At 48.2% G+C, this 19342-nt stretch overlaps 2 protein-coding genes across 2 annotated transcripts; both read left to right on the forward strand.

Annotated features, from left to right (window-relative positions):
- Positions 1-1849: 1849 nt before the first annotated feature.
- LOC109731412 (uncharacterized) lies at positions 1850-4479 on the forward strand. The gene is made up of 3 exons (XM_020290565.4): positions 1850-2640; positions 3665-4094; positions 4226-4479. The coding sequence occupies exons 1-2, from the start codon at positions 2326-2328 to the stop codon at positions 4085-4087; spliced, it is 738 nt and encodes a 245-aa protein (XP_020146154.1). The 5' UTR covers positions 1850-2325; the 3' UTR covers positions 4088-4094; positions 4226-4479.
- Positions 4480-4616: 137 nt separating this feature from the next.
- LOC109787619 (uncharacterized) lies at positions 4617-6445 on the forward strand. The gene is made up of 3 exons (XM_020346151.4): positions 4617-5087; positions 5482-5552; positions 5659-6445. The coding sequence occupies exons 1-3, from the start codon at positions 4965-4967 to the stop codon at positions 5924-5926; spliced, it is 462 nt and encodes a 153-aa protein (XP_020201740.1). The 5' UTR covers positions 4617-4964; the 3' UTR covers positions 5927-6445.
- Positions 6446-19342: the final 12897 nt, after the last annotated feature.

Genomic DNA, 19342 nt, shown 5'->3' on the forward strand with positions numbered 1-19342 from the left:
TTTGCTTGCTTCTCGGGAAAAAAAATGTGCTTTCACAGGAAGCACAAATTTACTTCTCATGAAAAAACATATTTGCGTCCTCTAGAATCACTGTTACGCTTCTCTGGAAAAAGGGGGGGGGGGGGGGGAGATCTGTGCTTCCACTAGAAGCACATATTTGCTTCTCGTGGAGGCACATATTTACTTCCACGAGAAGCACACATGTGCTTCCGGAAAGAGGGGAAAATAGAAAAGGCTAAAACCTTGCTTCTGGCTTCTGTTTTTCTCTCCGTTTGCCCTTTTTTGGGGGGGAGGGGGGGGGTTCTATTGCTTTTCCTCGAGTTTTTTTGTTTCCTATTTTTTCGGAAGAAATGTTCGTTGAAACCTATTACTTGGGATTTAGTTTCGAAAATCTCGACTCGAGAAATCCCACAATGAAAATGTTTCGGGATTCAAGAGATAGAACATTTTAAATAGATAAATCTAAAAAATATAAGAAAAACTCTCAGGGTACGACAAGTGACCCACTTGTGTGCCACTTGTCAGCGCCCGAGAAAGTGGAAGTGACTTTGCAAAAGGCAACCGTTAATTAACTAGTGATTTCCTTTTTTGAGAAAATTAACTCTTTTTAGCAGTGAAAAAATTAACTAGTGATTTCCAAGCTTCATCACCAGAAGCAGGGCAGAAAAGGCCTAACAAAGATAATTACATTGTTTTGGAGAAAAAGTCATGTCAAAATGAGAACGTTGAAGATCCTTACAAACCAGATACAAATTATCCAGAAAAATAAACTGCTTGTCAAAGCATGTGCATCTTGCACTTACATAGCCCCACTTGTGCCCCTAAACAGCATCATCACTTTTGGATTTAGGCACAAGGTGAACATCCTCGCCTAAATATGCAGTGCTCTCTCTGAATTTTGGTGTCGTTAGCCCAAGTGCCTGGCGAGCAGACGTCACATCCTAGTGAACAGTAGGGCTGCTGAAACTAAGAGCATCTCTGATAGATGATGTAGATATATCTCTCTAAGGTTCAAAGCCCCCTTTTCAACAGATGATATAGATGTTAAAAAAATTACATCTACACCTTTAAAAGATGTCAAATACAACACTGAAAATGTAAATTTGCATCTCCACCTACTGAAGATGTAAAATCGGTGGCCGCGCGCCAACTACCCAACTGCCTTCATTTGGCTTCCGCTCACCCGCCTACCGCCCGTCCGCCTACCGCCCATCGCCCGCTGCCGCCGTGGCCGACGTCGATGATCCTGCTGTCTCCGCCGCCGCCGCCGCCGCCGGTGGTCCCACCCACCTCACCGCAGCTGCCTCCGGCGCGAGCACCTTCCCCAATCCGGCCTCCGCCTCCATGTTGGCGCCTCAGTTTTGCCCCACCCCGACCGGCCGCCATCGCGCCTGAGCCGCCAGCGAAGAAGCAGCTGTACATCAGCATCGACCGGTTTTACATCTCCATTTGCATTATTTATTGGACTTGCACTTTTACATCACCAACATACATCATCTATCGAATTGTCTCTTTTTTAAAGATGTAAAATGCACTTTTTGATGATGTAAAATTTACATTTTCTAGTATCGCATCTCCAAATTTGCATTCTGTGGAAGATGCTCTAACGGTGGAGCATCCTCGAGAGACCGTGCCATGACGTGAGATGTGTGTGCCCCCTCCGTCGGACCCTATTGGAGTTCCTCGCGGTATGTCTCCGTCGCGACCACGTCGTCACCGTCGTCGTCCCGGACCCATCCCTCACCGTCCACCACCCAACTCTCTCCAGTGATTCCCTTCCTCCCCGTCCGGTCCACCACCACCCCTCTCGACGCCCACCTCCACGCACGCCGCCGGAGTCCACCAATCATGGCCCATGTCGCATGTCGATTCAACAAGATTTAGATGGAAACAAGCCCACCTCTCTGGCTCCACACCCGGTGCACCTTGGACCTTGCTGCTAGCACCGCCTAGTGCAGCCTATCTCTCCCCCAGCTCTCCGCTCCCGTGTTCTCTCCCCATCTATTCCTCACCCACCTCTCAAACAAAAACAAAAAAATCTATTCCTCACCCGTGCTCTCTCTTCCAGGAGCTCTGTGTCCTCCGCCACCATGCCCGGCGCCGCACCTCCCTTCTCCCTTTCGTTGAACAGATCCGGCGACCGGCGCCGCACATCTCCTTCTCTGTGACAAAGCCCTCTGCCCCTCTCCATCTGAAATATCAATAAGCCCTCTCGTGTTAGGCCTTTTCTGCTCTCCTTTTCTTTGAGCATTAGGCCTTTTCTGCTCTTGTGACAAAGGCCTAACACGAGCAAGCCAATCAGCCCACCACTAAGAAGCCCAAAACATGCAGCACACCCAAGCCCGAATCGGCCGATCTCTCTCTTCCAAAGAAAGTGGCAGTAGGGTTCTAGAGAGCCGCTCCCTGACGATGGCGATGCTCCGGTACGCCGTCGGCTTCGCGCTCCGCCGGTCGGCATCTCCACCTGACGCCGCGCTCTCGCGCTTCTTGGGCAGCGCTGGATGCGGCAACCCCGCCGCTGGCTTCCCGCTCCTCCGACGGCCGGCACCTCCGCCTGGTGTTGCTGCTGCTGCGACGGCGGCGGCCTCTCGCTTCTTCAGCAACGGCAGCCGGTCTGGATCCAGCGACACCAACTCCACGGTACGTGCTTTCACCTCGAATTGACTCTTTCATTCCGCATCAAGATACTACTCAGCTATTAACCAGCTCGAATCAGATGCTTGACTGAAGAACTGAACTGCAGTACGTATTAGATCGGATTCATCGCCATTCGGATTTCCATATGAGTCGGGCTAGCTTACCAGGGAAACCTGTTCAGAACCTAGGCTAGGCTCCCTCCTCATTAGAATTGCCCTAATTCTCAGGGAGCTTTGCTTTGCTAGAGATCTGATCGCGACCTACATTGTTTTGCTTTGTTTGGGGCAGAGCAATGGCAGTCGATCTAAAGGAATTTATTCGTTCGTCTGCTAATGTCAATTTTGATCTAGAAGAAAACGGCTCTACCCTGCTTGATTTAGCTCTGTCAATATTTCCTCACCCATGGAATTAATACCCTATTGATTTCTATTGTATCCTTTTGGGCTTCTCTGTTTAATTCATTAATCATTTCCAGCCTCCTTGAATGGTCTTTTGTTTGGTTAAGATTAGCAGTGACCTATAGCATATGGCCCATTAGCACATGACAACTACTTTTATTTGTGCAAAGGATTGAAACAACACAGCTCCTGCAGGTTTGTAGACATTTAGAGCAATAACAGAACAAGGCCGCCCAAACTAAAACAGTAGGCATTTGCGAACTGAAATTAATACGATCAATTAGGGTAATATGATGGAGATGTTTTGTAGGCCTATAGTGCAATCTTCATGCAATCCACTAATTACCCCTGTCTGGAATTTCTCGTTTTTGTTACTCCTACATTGATTGTATTTAAACTTTCTCCGCAACAAAATGTTGTATGTTAAAACGAGTTCTGAAAGATAGGTAGAGCAATACTAGAAATGTGTGTACAAAATTTTCCAGATTTTTTCGTGACTTTTGTTAGTTCACTGCAAGTCCATTCATATATCTTGTTGAAGGAGATGATATTAGAAGAAGGCTACATATCTAGACGTTTGCTACTCCTTTTGTTGTAATTTAAAATGTCAAGTTTGTTAATTGTTGTAGCTTGGCAAGCCTGTTGAGGAGACCAAGGAAAATGTGTGCCTGAGGACCCACAAGTCACCTGCCAAGATACGCATAATTCTGAAATCTTTCAATAACCAGAAGAACAATCTGAAGGAGCTTGCGCCGTACATGCATAAGGTCGGGTTGCCTGAATCGCGGTCCTTATACACCGTGCTGCGATCACCTCATATTGATAAGAAATCCCGGGAGCAATTCTCAACGCATGTGAAGAAAGTGTTTGTGGAGAAAACAGCGGAGACGCATGAACTGGCCAAGAAGTTCTTCTGGTTGAAACGGCTTCGTATATTGGGGGCTCAGTACGAAGTCGTCATTAATTTCAAGACACGCTTGGGTAAAAAGATTGGCTGCAGCGAAGGTGGTGGCCTGCTTCGACATCCAAAACAGGGTTCAGGCATAGAATAAAAAGGAGGTAATAACAATATAACAAAATGTTTCTTTTGGGCGACTGAATTGTTGCCTTATTCAAAAATAAACCATGCTAGGTTGTTCGCTGATGGATTAATTGGTTTTTTGCTTCCTGGCTGCTTTCTTGTCTTGTAGGTACTAGAGCTGCTTCAGGCCACACACAAGCTATCCATCCAACTTGTGTGGATCTTAATTTCTGTTCTTGGTTTGATCTAGCATATAAGTAGTACTATATATTCTATGTAATGTCATATGGAACTAAGGATGCATGTGACCTATCTGAGGATGTTGCTTTTTTGGTAACCATCCATGTATTTCGAAAGAAGACGGTGATAATAATATGTGGAGAAGAGGATCGACGATGTCTGTCTTCTTCTTTTTTTGCGAGAGACGATGTCTGTCTAGCTACATGCTACTACTTACTAGTGCCATCTATCTGCCGGAGCCTTAATACATGAGAGCCAGCATGAATGTTTGTGTTTGATGTGTAAGTAACAGAATCTGATTATGTTTTGTGACAATCTAGAGTATCTAATGTAGCTAGAGTGCAGATGAGCAATATTAGATGCTCGTCAGATGGTGATTATGCTTATATCTGATTACGGGCCGATTAACATGTGTACCGAGAGCTGTAGAGCTAGCAGGGAGTCAGGGACGAGCGCTCGTACCCAAAGAAAAAAGAGTTCCTGGGCAGTGTTCCGGCAAAACAATACAAAAGAAAACAAAGTTTCTGGACAGTGGGACTCGATTTTCTTTCTTGATCAACAAGCATTCGTGGGTGCGGCCTTCCTTCCTACTCCATGTAAACAGAAGGCGTCTACCGTCTGCCGGTTGCTGCAGAACACTAACCGACCGAGGGGAGATCCGATCGGCAATGGCGACGCCGATGCTGCGATCTGCCGTTGCTGGCCTCGCGCTCGAGCGATCGGCAAGCCTGAGGCTTCCGGCTCGCCCTGCGTCGGCCGCATCCTTCAGCAGCAACGCCGCCGCCGGCCGGGTACGTCCCCAAATATTAATCCCTCCACACTAGTGTCAAAAACTCTGACGGAGGGAGTAGCTGCGTGCATTGCATGCATCACCTCGAATTCGCATCAGCTTTATCAAGGAGGAGGTTGTGAGATTAAGATGTAGGCGTGCTCTAATTACCTTGTTTTTTAAATTAAGATCTACGCCTGCCCTAATTACCTTTGTTACGCTTACAACAATTATGCAAAAGACACGCTTGCGACTTCGCAGATCTCACAAGTTTACTACCAACAAACACATCATGCGTAATTACCAGTACTAATCTTATGCGCGTTTGTGCTTTGCGGGGACTAATCTTCTGCACCTTCGTTGATTACACATTGGCGCATCGAATTTAATTTGTCAGTGCCTACGTGTACATGCAGTTCGAGAAGCGTCAGGTCGATGAGAAGAACGACGAGTCAGATGCAGCACGGCGACGACGCAAACAAGAAAGGTTAGCAAAGCTCATCGATTAACCTCCTCACAGAACTCGTTAATCAAGTAAACAAAACTTGCCGGCATCTTGGTTGATTAATTTAATTCACTTGCTCCTCTCTCAGACATGGCATCTCTCGAGGCCACGCTGGTGATTCTGGTGATTCTGGTGATTCTTCTTGGATGATGATGATGTTGGACGACGACAAGCCTCCTTCCACCGGACCACACTCTACTACGGACTCCTCCTCCACCTCCCGTGCGTCTGCGACGGCGGAGTCGGACGTGTCCTCGCCGTCGTCGGGGGGCTTCTGGGGCGGGGAAAGCTCCTGGTCGTGGGGCTCGGGAGGAGGGGACTCGGGCTTCGGAGGAGGGGACTGCTCGGGAGACTAGCCAGCTGATGGGTACCGTGTCCCATGATTTCTTAGCAAGTTTTTCTCCGTTTAATTCCTACGACTATAAACCACGTTCAACCGAATGATTCCCCTCCTCGTACATTGCTTTGATATCTTGTGCTTAGATTTTAAACCTTCACTTTAAGAAGGGATCATTACGCCTGCATCGATTTTGATGGATCCAGCCAAAGATCAAACTCGAGATTTTAATCCTTGTTTTTGTCTCTGGTCTCTCTGTTCCTTGTTTCGTGCAAGCCTTGTGTAGACAAAAAAGTTTCTTTCTGCCATGGCATGTATTGCCCAACGCCCGAACCCAATGCTCTGTATTTTTTATTTTATTTTGCGACTGAATGCTCTGTATTTTTGCTGATGAGATTAAGGCATCTCTGACGCCGACCCGCAAACCGGTCATTCAAAACTAGCCGCATATGTGCAGCTGCTTTTCGGTCGAAATTTAATAAAATTGAACAAATTTGATGCATATTTAAACAACTTGAACATATTCGTTCATACTTGGATAATTTTACATAACACTGGACGGTTTTCGACATATTTAAACTAGACTAGACTCTAAACCTAGCCTAATTGACCGCCGGCACCCGTTCCCCATGTCCGGTAGGCCATGAGCCCCGGGAACTACCGGCCATGAGCCCCGGGCTGAAGCTCTGCCTCCGCAACTTGCTAGCGGCTAATCGGCCAACGATGATGAGCACGCCAAGCTTGGCTTCAGCGGGAGCGAAAGAGCGGTGAACTTCTTGGGACCCGAGCGCCGGCGACCTCCCATGCTCTTGTCCTCCTCGCTGCCGGCGGCACCCTTGGACGTGTCCGCTTCATGGTCATGGCAGCAGGCGCGGGCGTGGCAGAGCTGGCAACATCGTCCTCGTCCTCGCTCTTGTCGTAGACTTCATTTGTCGTGGTCATGGCGGCGGGGGGTGAGTGTGGCGAAGTCAGCATCTAATCGGCTGACGATGATGAGCCCGCCAAGCTTGGCTTCAACGGGAGCGAAAGAGCGGTGGCCTTCTTGGGACCTGAGCACCGGCGACCTCTCATGCTCTACTCTTCCTCGGTGTCGGCGGCGCCCTTGGACGTGCCAGCTTCGTGGTCGTGGCGGAGCTGGCGACGTCGTCCTCGTCCTCTCTCTTGTCGTAGACTTCATCTGCTGCCTCGTCGATCTCCTTGAAGGCGGTTTCTAACTCCGCCTAATGGAAGTGGTACTGCTAGCGGTCGTGGCGGAAGTCGCGGGCAGTGCGATAGGAGTCGACCAGCGCCTCCTGCTCGGCCATGTCCACATCCGACACGATCGTCGTGCCGGTGGCGAGTTGCTCCTCCGCGCATCGGTGCTCATCAAGAAGGCAAAGGTTGTACTCCTGGTCGGCATGCGCTTGCCAGAACGCGGCCTCCCGCTCGGCCAACACCATTTTGGTGTAGTGAGCACGGACCTCGCCCATGGTGATGCCGACATGGACCAGCGAGGAGGGTGGCGCCAGCTCCATGTTCGCCGCGCCCTCCATTGTGATGTCCGCAGCGACGACCTCCTTCTGCCTGTCGACAGCAATGGTGGCGATCTCCGTCTTCTGCTCGGACAAGAGGCTGTCCCAAATGGCTTTGGAGCTCGAGGAGGCCATGGCAGGTGTGGTGCGGAGAGGAGAAAGGAAGCTGAGGAAGATGGATGCGGCTATGGCCGGGGCTGGAGTTGGAGCTTCAATAGCCGGTGGATGGCAGGGCAAGCGGAGGGGGGAGGGTAATGGTGGGCAGCAGACGACGGGTTACCGTTCACGTGCACCGTGAAGCGGCGCGGTCAGCGTACCGCTTCAATGCCGAAGCGCCAGTGAGAAGTCGTGTCGCTCTAAGCCGACATGAATGCGGCACTGGTGCTCTAGAGCGGCGCTGACCGCTTCAGGTGGGAACGCGCGCGGGCGAATGAGGGTTTTTTGGGTGGGCCGACAGTCAAAAGCAGGTGTTGCAGCGGTCCGAACACACACAAAGCCGCCCCGCCCCACCCCTCCCCCCTCCCCAGTTTGTTTTCGGTTTTGTTAGAAGAAATCGAGAGACAAACAAAATGATTCAACTCTCTTCTTTATTGATGATACAGTTACACAATATATAGGTCGTGAAGGGGCGCGATGGCACGGAGGGGACGCAAGTAGCGTCGGTTAGCGAGACCAAAGGAAGGGTCGCGCCAGTCGCCAACAGGTGGCAATTAGCAAGGGGAGATTCCCTTCCAATTAAATATTTGTTTAATTATAACACTCCCCCTAATCTCCGCTTGTCCAAGTGGTATCATCATCTATATATAAGTTCCTCCAAAAACCCAGTGGGAAAAATGTGAGGAACATAGTGTTTGATATGTCGCCAAAAACTCCTGCAAACCCAGTGGGAAAAATAAGGAGAAAAATGGCGCAACATAAATGATTATTGCCTCTTCCAACTCAATATGAGAAAACCCATAGAATTAAGAGGACAATAAATATGTCGTATATACTTTCCTAAAAACCCCGGTGGGAAAAATAGAAAGTATGACATATGATCTCATGTTGATATTACCTCATTAAAAACCTTTATGAGAACCTGTAAAGTAAACTCATGAAAGGAAAAAGAGTATAATATGATGCTTTGAACAGGAACAATTCAGGAAGGTACTTCCCCTGATTCTTGCAAATTTCAGAGCCGTCACATACCAATTCCATGAACATGTTTCTGGAATGTAAAAGTTGGTAGAGACTTGGTGAACAAATCAGTTGCATGATTTGACTTGCAAGATATGCAATATAAAGATATTGCTTATTAGTAACCTGTTTGCATCCGGGCAACACAAGCAACATTATGATAATGGTTGGTGGATGTAGCCATGAGGCCTGTTTCGAAGACTCTTCATGAGAGGGCTACCACACCTAGTAGGAACACTAAGCTTGTCTACGATCTGAGATAGTGGGGATCTGATCGATGTATTCAATGATATCGGTGTTCACATTTCTGTGAAACTGAAAAACCAGGACAAGATGTTTGATGCCTTGGAGATATCGAAAGATATTCTTGAGTATCAACCAATTGTGTTTGGTGGATCCAATGGCATTATGGAATATTGAGTCCCAATATCTCATTTCCATCATCTCTTGGTCTAAATAGATCTTTCTCTACGTCTAGAGAATGAACTACCATGAGAGTTATAGATGGATAAGATTTGTCCACAATGAATTTCTCCAATATATTATGGATATAGACAACATAGTATACCATAATGTATGAATGAAGGTGCTCAATTTGTAGTAACGAGCAGTATTTTGGTTTACCCAAATCCTTCATTTTAAACTCCGTCATTTAGATGATTACATGTGTCGTCATTGCAGACACACAAACATGGATAATCATCGGTGTAGGAGTAATCCTTGTGTATAAGGATCTCACTACGTCAGTTGTACCATATGTACCGACAACAATAAGTCGTATGGTGACTTACTGATTTTTACACAATGTATGTTGCATTTTGCATTTCGATTCAGAAGTGAGATTCCATCGGGAAACAATCATATATGTCTGAATCTAGTGATCCACATGGATATGTGATCACTACATCTATCAATTGCAGAGATAGATGATTTTGTACTGCCAATGATATAAGTTATCAGAAAGAGATTCCACCTCTGGAGAATAGTTGGGTATCTGTGTGAACCCTTATGCTACAATACTTGCTCTATGTTTCACCACCTTGTTGTTCTCAATTCTATTTCTAGAAGAAAACTGGTGTAGGTATTGCTTATGAATACCTTTCCATTATTGGGCAAGATCATTTCTACCTAGATTATACCCTTTGCTTGAGTTCAGTCCGAGTGTTGTTCACACTCTGCCATGGCCATGGTCTTTGGATCTGAATCGCTTGAAAGGTTTTTTCAATCTAGTTGAGAAATGTATATCGACAATTGTAGACTTCCGGTTATATGTTTCTCCAGAATCTATATATCAATATATAGTTGATGGAAATATCGTTACCCATGGTGACTGCTCGCGATTTCCCAATGCGATTGAGTCGGGTATTCCGATGTCCCGGTCATTGTGTGCACTATGACCTGGGTTGGTGGAGGTTTCCGTCCACTGGATGCATGTATACTACCCATTAGGTGTCTGTCAACGTAAAGTTGACTTGCATTTACTGATTCAGAGGCCTTGATATCCTTGCTTGCAAGAAGCTGAATCCTGATGTACTATTGCCGTACTTCTCCCCCTGTTGCTTTGAACGGGGATTTGAGTGGTTTTAGTTGGTACCTCCACTCTTTCCGACATATTTTGCAGGATTGTAGGATTGCGTGACACCTTTATAGTCAGCAAATGAATCTGGCAGGTTATTTGCAATGCGTTGCAAATCTTCTGAACGCCAGTACGTGGATTTGAGGCAAAAATGTGTTGAACATTCCATTAATTTCCTGGCATTCTTTATGGTACTTGAAATCTCCCCCTAATGCCTGGAAATGTTCCTCACTGAATCAGCATACTGGCCTTCAGTAACTCCCCATATGAGGGGCCTGAGGTATTGACGGTAATACAATTATTCCTCACATAGATCCCAACTATATGTTGAGGGACCAATGATGTATGTCGGGTGGTTATATCGGTATGCAATCGAATTACCGCAGATGGGAAATACTTGGTAGATTTCCACGTATCAAAGATAGAGGGGAATAATAGTATGCAGTTTGGTCATGAGCATGTAAAATTGCATGACTCCAACGTAAAGTTGGTAAGTTGCAATTCCAAAGTAAAGATAATGCAATGAGCTTAACTCTTTGGATAAAGGATTCTACCAAACCATATTGAGTCTAGACATTAGGACAAATTGCTAAATTTCAATCCAAGGGCCATAGAGAAGGCAATCAAGGAGAATTCCGCAATGTTATTCATTCGATTTGCTTGAAATCGATGTCAGGATAATGAGCCAATGGTTTCGTGTGAATAAAGCACACACTTAAGACCATCATGTAGATATGTCTTTTAGAACCATGAAATATCTGAACAGTCTAGTCAATGGATGGGAAGAGCCACTTACCTCAACTTTATGCATTCAAGGAGTCTGAGTGGTTCAGCGTAGACTTTAAGGTGTGCGATCCTTAAAATTAGCTTCCCTGTGTCACTTGTAGTGAACATAAAATCTAAATGTTGTTAGAATTTAGCATCATAATAATCATAAACTATTTGGAATTGTTGATAGTTTCAGTTTCAACCCAATGTCTCGATGACCAAGGCGAGTATGCCAAGTTTATCATGTACAAGACATTTTGGAAAACTATCTTGGGCGCAACATGTGCTACGGGTTTTGTAGTATGTGTAGTACAATCCAGATGATACATAGAAAATGTGCTTGCCATATCCATTGCATATGGTAAAGAGAATGTATTTCTCTTTCTTGTCAGCATAAGTTTCGCTATGGAAACCATTTTGACGAATATCTCTATAGCTTAGTATTGTACGAGTTAAACTTGGGAAGAAATGAAGCATCCCGATGTTACTCGAGTACCCACAGGGATAGTAAATATGACTCGAGTTGAGCCAACAAATACCTCATCGCGTCTAACGATTTTAAAATATCTCCTTTCTCTCAATGAGAGTGAAAACATTGGACTTCCCGGAGTATAGAGTTTGTGGTACATATGTCCACAAGGCACATATCATTTTTCATCGGATTGACTCCCGTAGAGATCTATATATAGACATGAAGATTCTCAATAAAATCACTGTCGGATGTATAGAATACATACAAATGAATTTGTATGCAAGTGCTGATATAATATATTATGATATACAATATATGATGACAACAATAATCATGTTCTTATTAGAACATCATAAATGGACATAAATAAATAGATCACTAAGGAGACTAAGGGACTAAATGTATAGTCCAAACATGTCGGTTGAGGCATATTCAACCATCATGCTCATCATGCTCATAGGGTCTTGTGACAGCTTGATGGTGTCAGGTTGAGGGTTTGAAGTGAGTTTCAAACCATTACCCATGAGGTCCTTTGCATCCTGGTGGTGTGGCTTGGATTGCACGCGTTATCCCATGGGATGCAAGACTAATCTTGATGTCCATGACCCGCTTAAGTAAGTTGTGTCCATTGAGGGCAAGTGCCTCAAATTGTTAGCCATCGATTTCTTATAGGGGCAAGCTAGAGATAATTAATTTACAAGAAGTAAATTAAAAATCATCATGGTTTTGTAATAAGAATGCAAAAATTTGACTCAAGTGTATAACTTGAAAGTGCTCAACCTCAATTGTGGGAACATAACACATTGAAGATCATACAGATCTCCCAGTAATAGAGATAGTCTGCACATGGGCAGTAGATACAACTCATTACCTTGTGTTTTCCTAATATAATGAGGGAGATGTTATTGTCAAAAATTTACAAGTTTGTTGTGCGGGAGAAATCAATCTCGACCGCTGTGACATGTTTATGAAGAATGCCAATGTGGTAAACACATAGAACATATCATCCCCGGTGAAAAACCGGTAATTTATTTATATTACAGATTGTGTAATATAAATACATCTTAATGTTGCAAAATTAATAGATTTCAAAAAGGTGGCTCGAAAACATTAGTGTGAATCTCAAATTGCTAAGGATGACACCTTGAATTTTGCATATGTATTTGCAAAAAATCTCAATTGCAAATAGACGTATTAATCTCGACATGCAGCGAACATGGAGATACATACATTCCGGAATACATCGTACTCAACGGAAATACACTACTATTGTAATGAATAGTAATGATGTTGTAAATTTGATGTTCAAGTGAGAACTTGAATTGTATAGACCTTAAATTAAATGAGATGATGTTGTATCAAGTTGCAAGATAATTCAGCAAAGTGAATTAATACTTTGCAAGAGAAAATTGATCTCAATCGCAATGAGATTGTTTTGCGAAAGAAGAAAATTCTCAATCACAAATCAGTACTCTAGAGGTACTAAATTTATCTTTGCAAGAGATAAAAAATCTCAATTGCAAATAATAGATGTAATTAATCTCGACATGTGTATAATATGGAAAAATATTACATCACATTCTCGAATACAAGGTACTCTACAGAAATCAGAATTTAAGACAAATATTGTAATTAACAGGCTAAAACATGCGAATACTAATTAATAGTATTAATATTGATAAAAGTGAGAGAAACAGAAAAAATCCTGCTCGGGTCGGTCCACAGCCGAGCAGAGGAGGCAGCCGAGCGCCTGGGACGCCACGGCCTTTGGCCGGCCCAGTCCGGCCACCACCGCATAAGTGGAGGGAGGGGGTGGAGCGGTTACTGGATAAGGTCGGAGACCTCCCCACCACCCCGATCCCCACTCCCACCCAGCGCAGGCGGCGAGGCCATGTCACGAGCGACGGCGTGGCGCGGCGGCTGGGCGGAGCGGACAGGCTGGCGTGGCCAGGTGCGACGACCTGGCGCTGCCGGCCACTGCGCGAGCCGGGCCAGCGGAGGCGGAGACCCGGGGGGTGGAGCAGGCGCGGCTGCGGCCCCATGTGCCGCAGGGGCGCTCAGGCCGGCCACCAGCCAGGGGTCTGTCACTCCTGCAGATCAGCCTGCAGCGGACTAGCCAGTGCAAGTGCAGCTAGCCACTTGCAACGACCAAGTCACCGTAGGGTCCAGCGGCCAAGTGTATGCGTGTGTGTTAAGCCAAGTGTTGGCGTGCGTGTGAAGCCAGTTGTGGCCTACTTGTACCGGAACGACTGGACGAAGACGGCATCGAAAAAGTGAATGAACTACTTTCCCCTCGTCTCGTCTCTCGCTCTCACCTAACCCTCTCGTTCTTCCTCATCTCGATCCCCTTCTCCTCTCTTCCCAAATCATCTAGATCGGGGCGTGACAATCTGGTATTCAGAGCCAAAAAAATTTCCCCACCACCGACGTTGGCTCCCGATCGATAACATCCACCGGGTCAGGTGCGCGTCGCTCTGGCGAGCTCGCACAAAATCCTGCCCGGGGTTCGATCTGATCTAGCGAAACCACGGCACCACCATCCAAGCCCTCGGCGCAGACCCACCGCGTGCTCGACGCCATGTCGAAGACCACGGACAAGTTGCAGAGCTTGCTCGAGTTCGTCATCCGCCGCCTCGACGCAAATCAGAAGACCGCCGACGAGCGCCACCAGGCGCAGATCGCCTACAACGACCAGGTCTCCGCCGAGATCAAGCTCCTCTCCAAGCAGATCGACCTCATGCAAGCCGACGTGGACGAGACCCGCAAGGCTGCGCCGACCGTCGATCCAGCGGCGACCGTCTCCGGAGGCGCATCTTCATCGGGCGTCACGGCCACCGCGGACTCCTCTGCGCACCCTCCACCACCTCCGCCGCCACCTCCGCCGCCACCACCACCGAATCGTCCTCCGCCGCTACCCCTCTACACGGATGGCGCGGCCCAGCTTCCGTTCGCCCGCCTCGTCAACCACGGCCCACCGCTGCTCACCGCGCGGTCACCGTCGTCCTCGGAGCTCGACCGCCACGGCGACCACTACATCAAGCCGCCCAAACATGATTTTCCGCGGTTCGACGGCGACGCCCCGCGCATCTGGCTGGACCGCTGCACCACCTACTTCGAGCTGTACCGCGTGCCACAACACAGCTGGGTCACCACCGCGGCGCTGTACATGGACGGCCTGGCCGCAATGTTGCTCCAGGCCTATCGACAGACGCATCCCGGGGTCACTTGGCAACAATTCAGAGCTGCGGTGCAAGAGGAATTTGGTCCAGAGGAGTTCGAGGTTCAGATGCACAACTTCATTCAGTTAAGGCAGACAGGCAGTGTTCAGGATTATCGCCAGCAATTCGAAACAGCCATGTACCATTTGCTAGCTCTGGATCCGACCTTGAGCTCCAAATTCTTCATCTCACAGTTCCTGATCAGCCTCAAGAACGAGCTGCGCCTCGGCGTTCGATTGCAAGCACCTACCAGCATCACTCGTGCCGCAGTGTTTGCTCGTATTCAGGAAGAAGAACTGGAGAAGCAGCGCACAGCGCGTCCGCGCATCACACCAGTGGGGCGACCACCACCACCTGCACCACCAGCAGTCACTGTCCCAGCTCGCGCTGCACCCGCACCACGGCAAGGGGCGATGACTATGCACGGGAGCGCCAGCTGCGCGAGTTCAGAAGAGCGAACGGCCTCTGTTTTCGCTGCGGGGACAAGTACTCTAGAGAGCATCAGTGCAAACGCACCGGCCAGATCCTGATGATTGAGGTCGGCGACTTTGGTGAGATCCTTTCTGACGACACAGTCCACGCTCTGCAACTGCTTGATGCGCCGGCAGTGCAAGAACCAGAATGCTGCTCATTATCCCAGCAAGCGCTCTCTGGGGAGGAAACACCATCCACAATTCGCCTCCGCGCTCAAGTTGGCGACCAAATCATGTTGCTCTTGGTTGATTCTGGGAGCACGCACAGTTTCATCAGCGAAGCTTTTCTCTCTCGCCTGACAGTTCAGACAGAGCAACTGCCCCCAGTTTCAGTTCGAGTCGCCAATGGGCAACGACTCTGGTGCACTCAAATCGTGCGTGGGTTAGCGTGGGAAGTGCCTGGACATACATTTCACATGGATCTGCGAGTCCTTCCACGGGATGCATATGATGGAGTGTTGGGCATCGATTGGTTATCAGCTCACAGCCCCATGAACTGTCACTGGCAACACAAGACCATCGAGTTTGAAACTCAGGGCAAGCACGTACACTTACAAGGAGTGCGCACCACTGACTTACCTCCAATCTCACAGCTCGATGCTTATGAACTGCACCGAATGGAAGTGGCTAATGATATCTGGACTGCAGCTTTAGTTACCGTGGAAACAGTGGAAAAACCTGAACCTTAACCAGTTCTGGCTAATATTCAGAAACTCTTATCTGAATATGAGGATGTGTTCTCTGAACCCAAAACCCTCCCGCCTGAGAGGCAGTATGATCATGCCATCAACCTGGAGCCGGGCACTGCTCCAATTAACACGAGGCCGTACCGCTATTCACCAGCTCAAAAAGACGAGATCGAGAAGCAGGTTCAAGAGATGCTGCAGTCCGGGGTGATAGCACACAGCCTGAGCCCGCACGCAGCGCCGGTGATGTTGATCAAGAAAAAGGACGACAGGTGGCATTTTTGTGTGGATTTCCGGCGTCTGAACACGGCCACAGTCAAGAACAAGTTCCCGCTACCAGTGGTCGATGAACTGCTCGATGAACTGGGAGGTGCAGCCTACTTTTCCAAGATAGATCTCCGCGCTGGTTATCACGAGATTCGCATGCACGAGGAGGACGAAGAGAAAACGGCATTCAAAACACACCACGGGCATTATCACTTCAGAGTGATGCCGTTCGGCCTCTGCAATGCGCCGGCTACGTTTCAGTGCCTCAGGAACTCGGTGTTCGGCCGACATGTCCGTAAGTTTATCATCATATTCCTCGATGACATACTAGTCTTTAGCTTCGATCTCCAGGAACACGAGGAACACCTACGCATCGTCCTCAACCTGCTCCGCGAACACCAGCTGTACGCGAAGGCCTCCAAGTGCTCGTTCGCGCAACAGAAGATCGAGTACCTGGGGCACGTCATCTCCAAGGATGGCGTGGCCACTGACGCGAACAAGACCAGTGCCATGAGCGCCTGGCCCGTGCCCACCATGCCCACCGAGCTGCGCGGCTTCCTCGGCCTGACCGGCTACTATCGCAAGTTCGTGCCCCATTATGGCATCATCGCGAAGCCGCTCACGCGCCTGCTCACAAAGAAGGGATTTCTGGGACGACAAGGCGCAGGCAGCATTCGAGATGCTCAAGCAGGCCATGGTGAGCACGCCCGTGCTCGCTCTCCCCGACTTCAAGCGCCCGTTCACCATTGAGACGGACGCGTGCGACACAGCGTGGGAGCATTTTTGGTCCAAGACGGGCACCCCGTCGCGTACCTGAGCAAGGCCCTGGGCGTGCACAACCAGAAGCTGTCGGCCTACGAGAAGGAGTTCCTGGCGGTCATGATGGCCATCGACAAGTGGCGACCGTACCTCCAGCGCGCCCCATTCGAGATCCTCACCGACCACAAGAGCTTGTGTTCGCTTGGAGACCAACAACTTGTCACTGATCTCCAGCGCAAAGCAATGTCCAAGATGGTGGGGTTGCATAAATAATAAAGATAATTAATTAACTTAATTAATCATGTTAATATCAACTAATTAAGATTAATTAACCTAATAACTAATTAACCTAATTAACTACTGTTAATTAGCTAACAGCCCCTGACAGGTGGGACCCACCTGTCAGGTTGACCAGGTCAACGGTCAACGTTGACTGCTGATGCATTAATTAAATTTTGAATTAAATTAATTTATTAAATTCTAAAAATGATTTAAATCTTTAAAAATTAATATAAAATAAACCGTAGCTCGGATGGAAAAACTTTGTACATGAAAGTTGCTCAGAACGACGAGACGAATCCGAATACGCAGTCCGTTCGTCTGCCACGCGTCCCTAGCATAGTGAACCTGCAACATTTCACCTCCGGTTCATCTGTCCGAAAACGTGAAACACCGGGGATACTTTCCCGGATGTTTCACCCCTTTGCCGATATCACCTATCCCTACGTTAGGTCACCCCTAGCACAACGTATCGCCGCGTCTTGCTTTGTGTTACATTTGATTGCTCTGTTATTTATTGTGTTCCCCCTCAGTTACTTCTTTCCGGTAGACTCCGAGACCGCTGCCGATGTTCGTGTGTTCGACTACATCGAAGACGACCCCTCCTTCTTGCCAGAGCAACCAGGCAAGCCCCCCCCCTTGATCACCAGATATCGCCTATTCTTCTCTATACTGCTTGCATTAGAGTAGTGTAGCATGTTACTGCTTTTCGTTAATCCTATCCTGATGCATAGCCTGTCATTGTTGCTACAGTTGTTACCCTTACCTGCTATCCTACTGCTTAGTATAGGATGCTAATGTTCCATCAGTGGCCCTACACTCTTGTTCGTCTGCCATGCTATACTACTGGGTCGTGATCACTTCGGGAGGTGATCACGGGTATATACTATATACTTTATACTTTATACATGATACATGTGGTGACTAAAGTCGGTCGGCTCGAGGAGTACCCGCAAGTGATTCTGATGAGGGGGCTGAAAGGACAGGTGGCTCCATCCCGGTAGAGGCGGGTCTGGGTTCCTGACGGCCCCCGACTGTTACTTTGTGGCGGACGACAGGGCAGGTTGAGACCACCTAGGAGAGAGGTGGGCCTGGCCCTGGTCGGCGTTCGCGGATACTTAACACGCTTAACGAGATCTTGGTATTTGATCTGAGTCTGGCCATTTGGTCTATACGCACTAACCAACTACGCGGGAACAATTATGGGCACTCGACGTCGTGGTATCAGCCGAAGCTCTTTTTGACGTCAGCGACTGAGTGGCGCGCGCCGCATTGGGCCGTAAGCTCTCGCTTGTATTAAGGGGGCTAGGTCTGCTTCCGGCCGCGTACGCAACGTGCAGGTGTGCAATGGGCGATGGGCCCAGACCCCTGCGCGCATAGGATTTAGACCGGCGTGCTGACCTCTCTGTTGAGCCTAGGTGGGGCTGCGACGTGTTGATCTTCCGAGGCCGGGCATGACCCAGGAAAGTGTGTCCGGCCAAATGGGATCGAGCGTGTTGGGTTATGTGGTGCACCCCTGCAGGGAAGTTTATCTATTCGAATAGCCGTGTCCCTCGGTAAAAGGACGACCCGAAGTTGTACCTTGACCTTATGACAACTAGAACCGGATACTTAATAAAATACACCCTTCCAAGTGCCAGATACAACCCGGTGATCGCTCTCTAACAGGGCGACGGGGAGGGGATCGCCGGGTAGGATTATGCTATGCGATGCTACTTGGAGGACCTCAATCTACTCTCTTCTACATGCTGCAAGATGGAGATGGCCAGAAGCGTAGTCTTCGACAGGACTAGCTATCCCCCTCTTATTCTGGCATTCTGCAGTTCAGTCCACTGATATGGCCCTTGACACATATACCCATGCATATGTAGTGTAGCTCCTTGCTTGCGAGTACTTTGGATGAGTACTCACGGTTGCTTTTCTCCCTCTTTCCCCCCTTTTCCTTTCTACCTGGTTGTCGCAACCAGATGCCGGAGTCCAGGAGCCAGACGCCACCGTCGACGACGACTCCTACGACACTGGAGGTGCCTACTACTACGTGCAGCCCGCTGACGACGACCAGGAGTAGTTAGGAGGATCCCAGGCAGGAGGCCTGCGCCTCGTTCGATCTGTATCCCAGTTTGTGCTAGCCTTCTTAAGGCAAGCTTGTTTAACTTATGTCTGTACTCAGATATTGTTGCTTCCGCTGACTCGTCTATGATCGAGCACTTGTATTCGATCCCTCGAGGCCCCTGGCTTGTATTATGATTC

The sequence above is a fragment of the Aegilops tauschii genome, chromosome 5 (genome assembly GCF_002575655.3).
Source record: "Aegilops tauschii subsp. strangulata cultivar AL8/78 chromosome 5, Aet v6.0, whole genome shotgun sequence".
NCBI lineage: Eukaryota > Viridiplantae > Streptophyta > Magnoliopsida > Poales > Poaceae > Aegilops > Aegilops tauschii.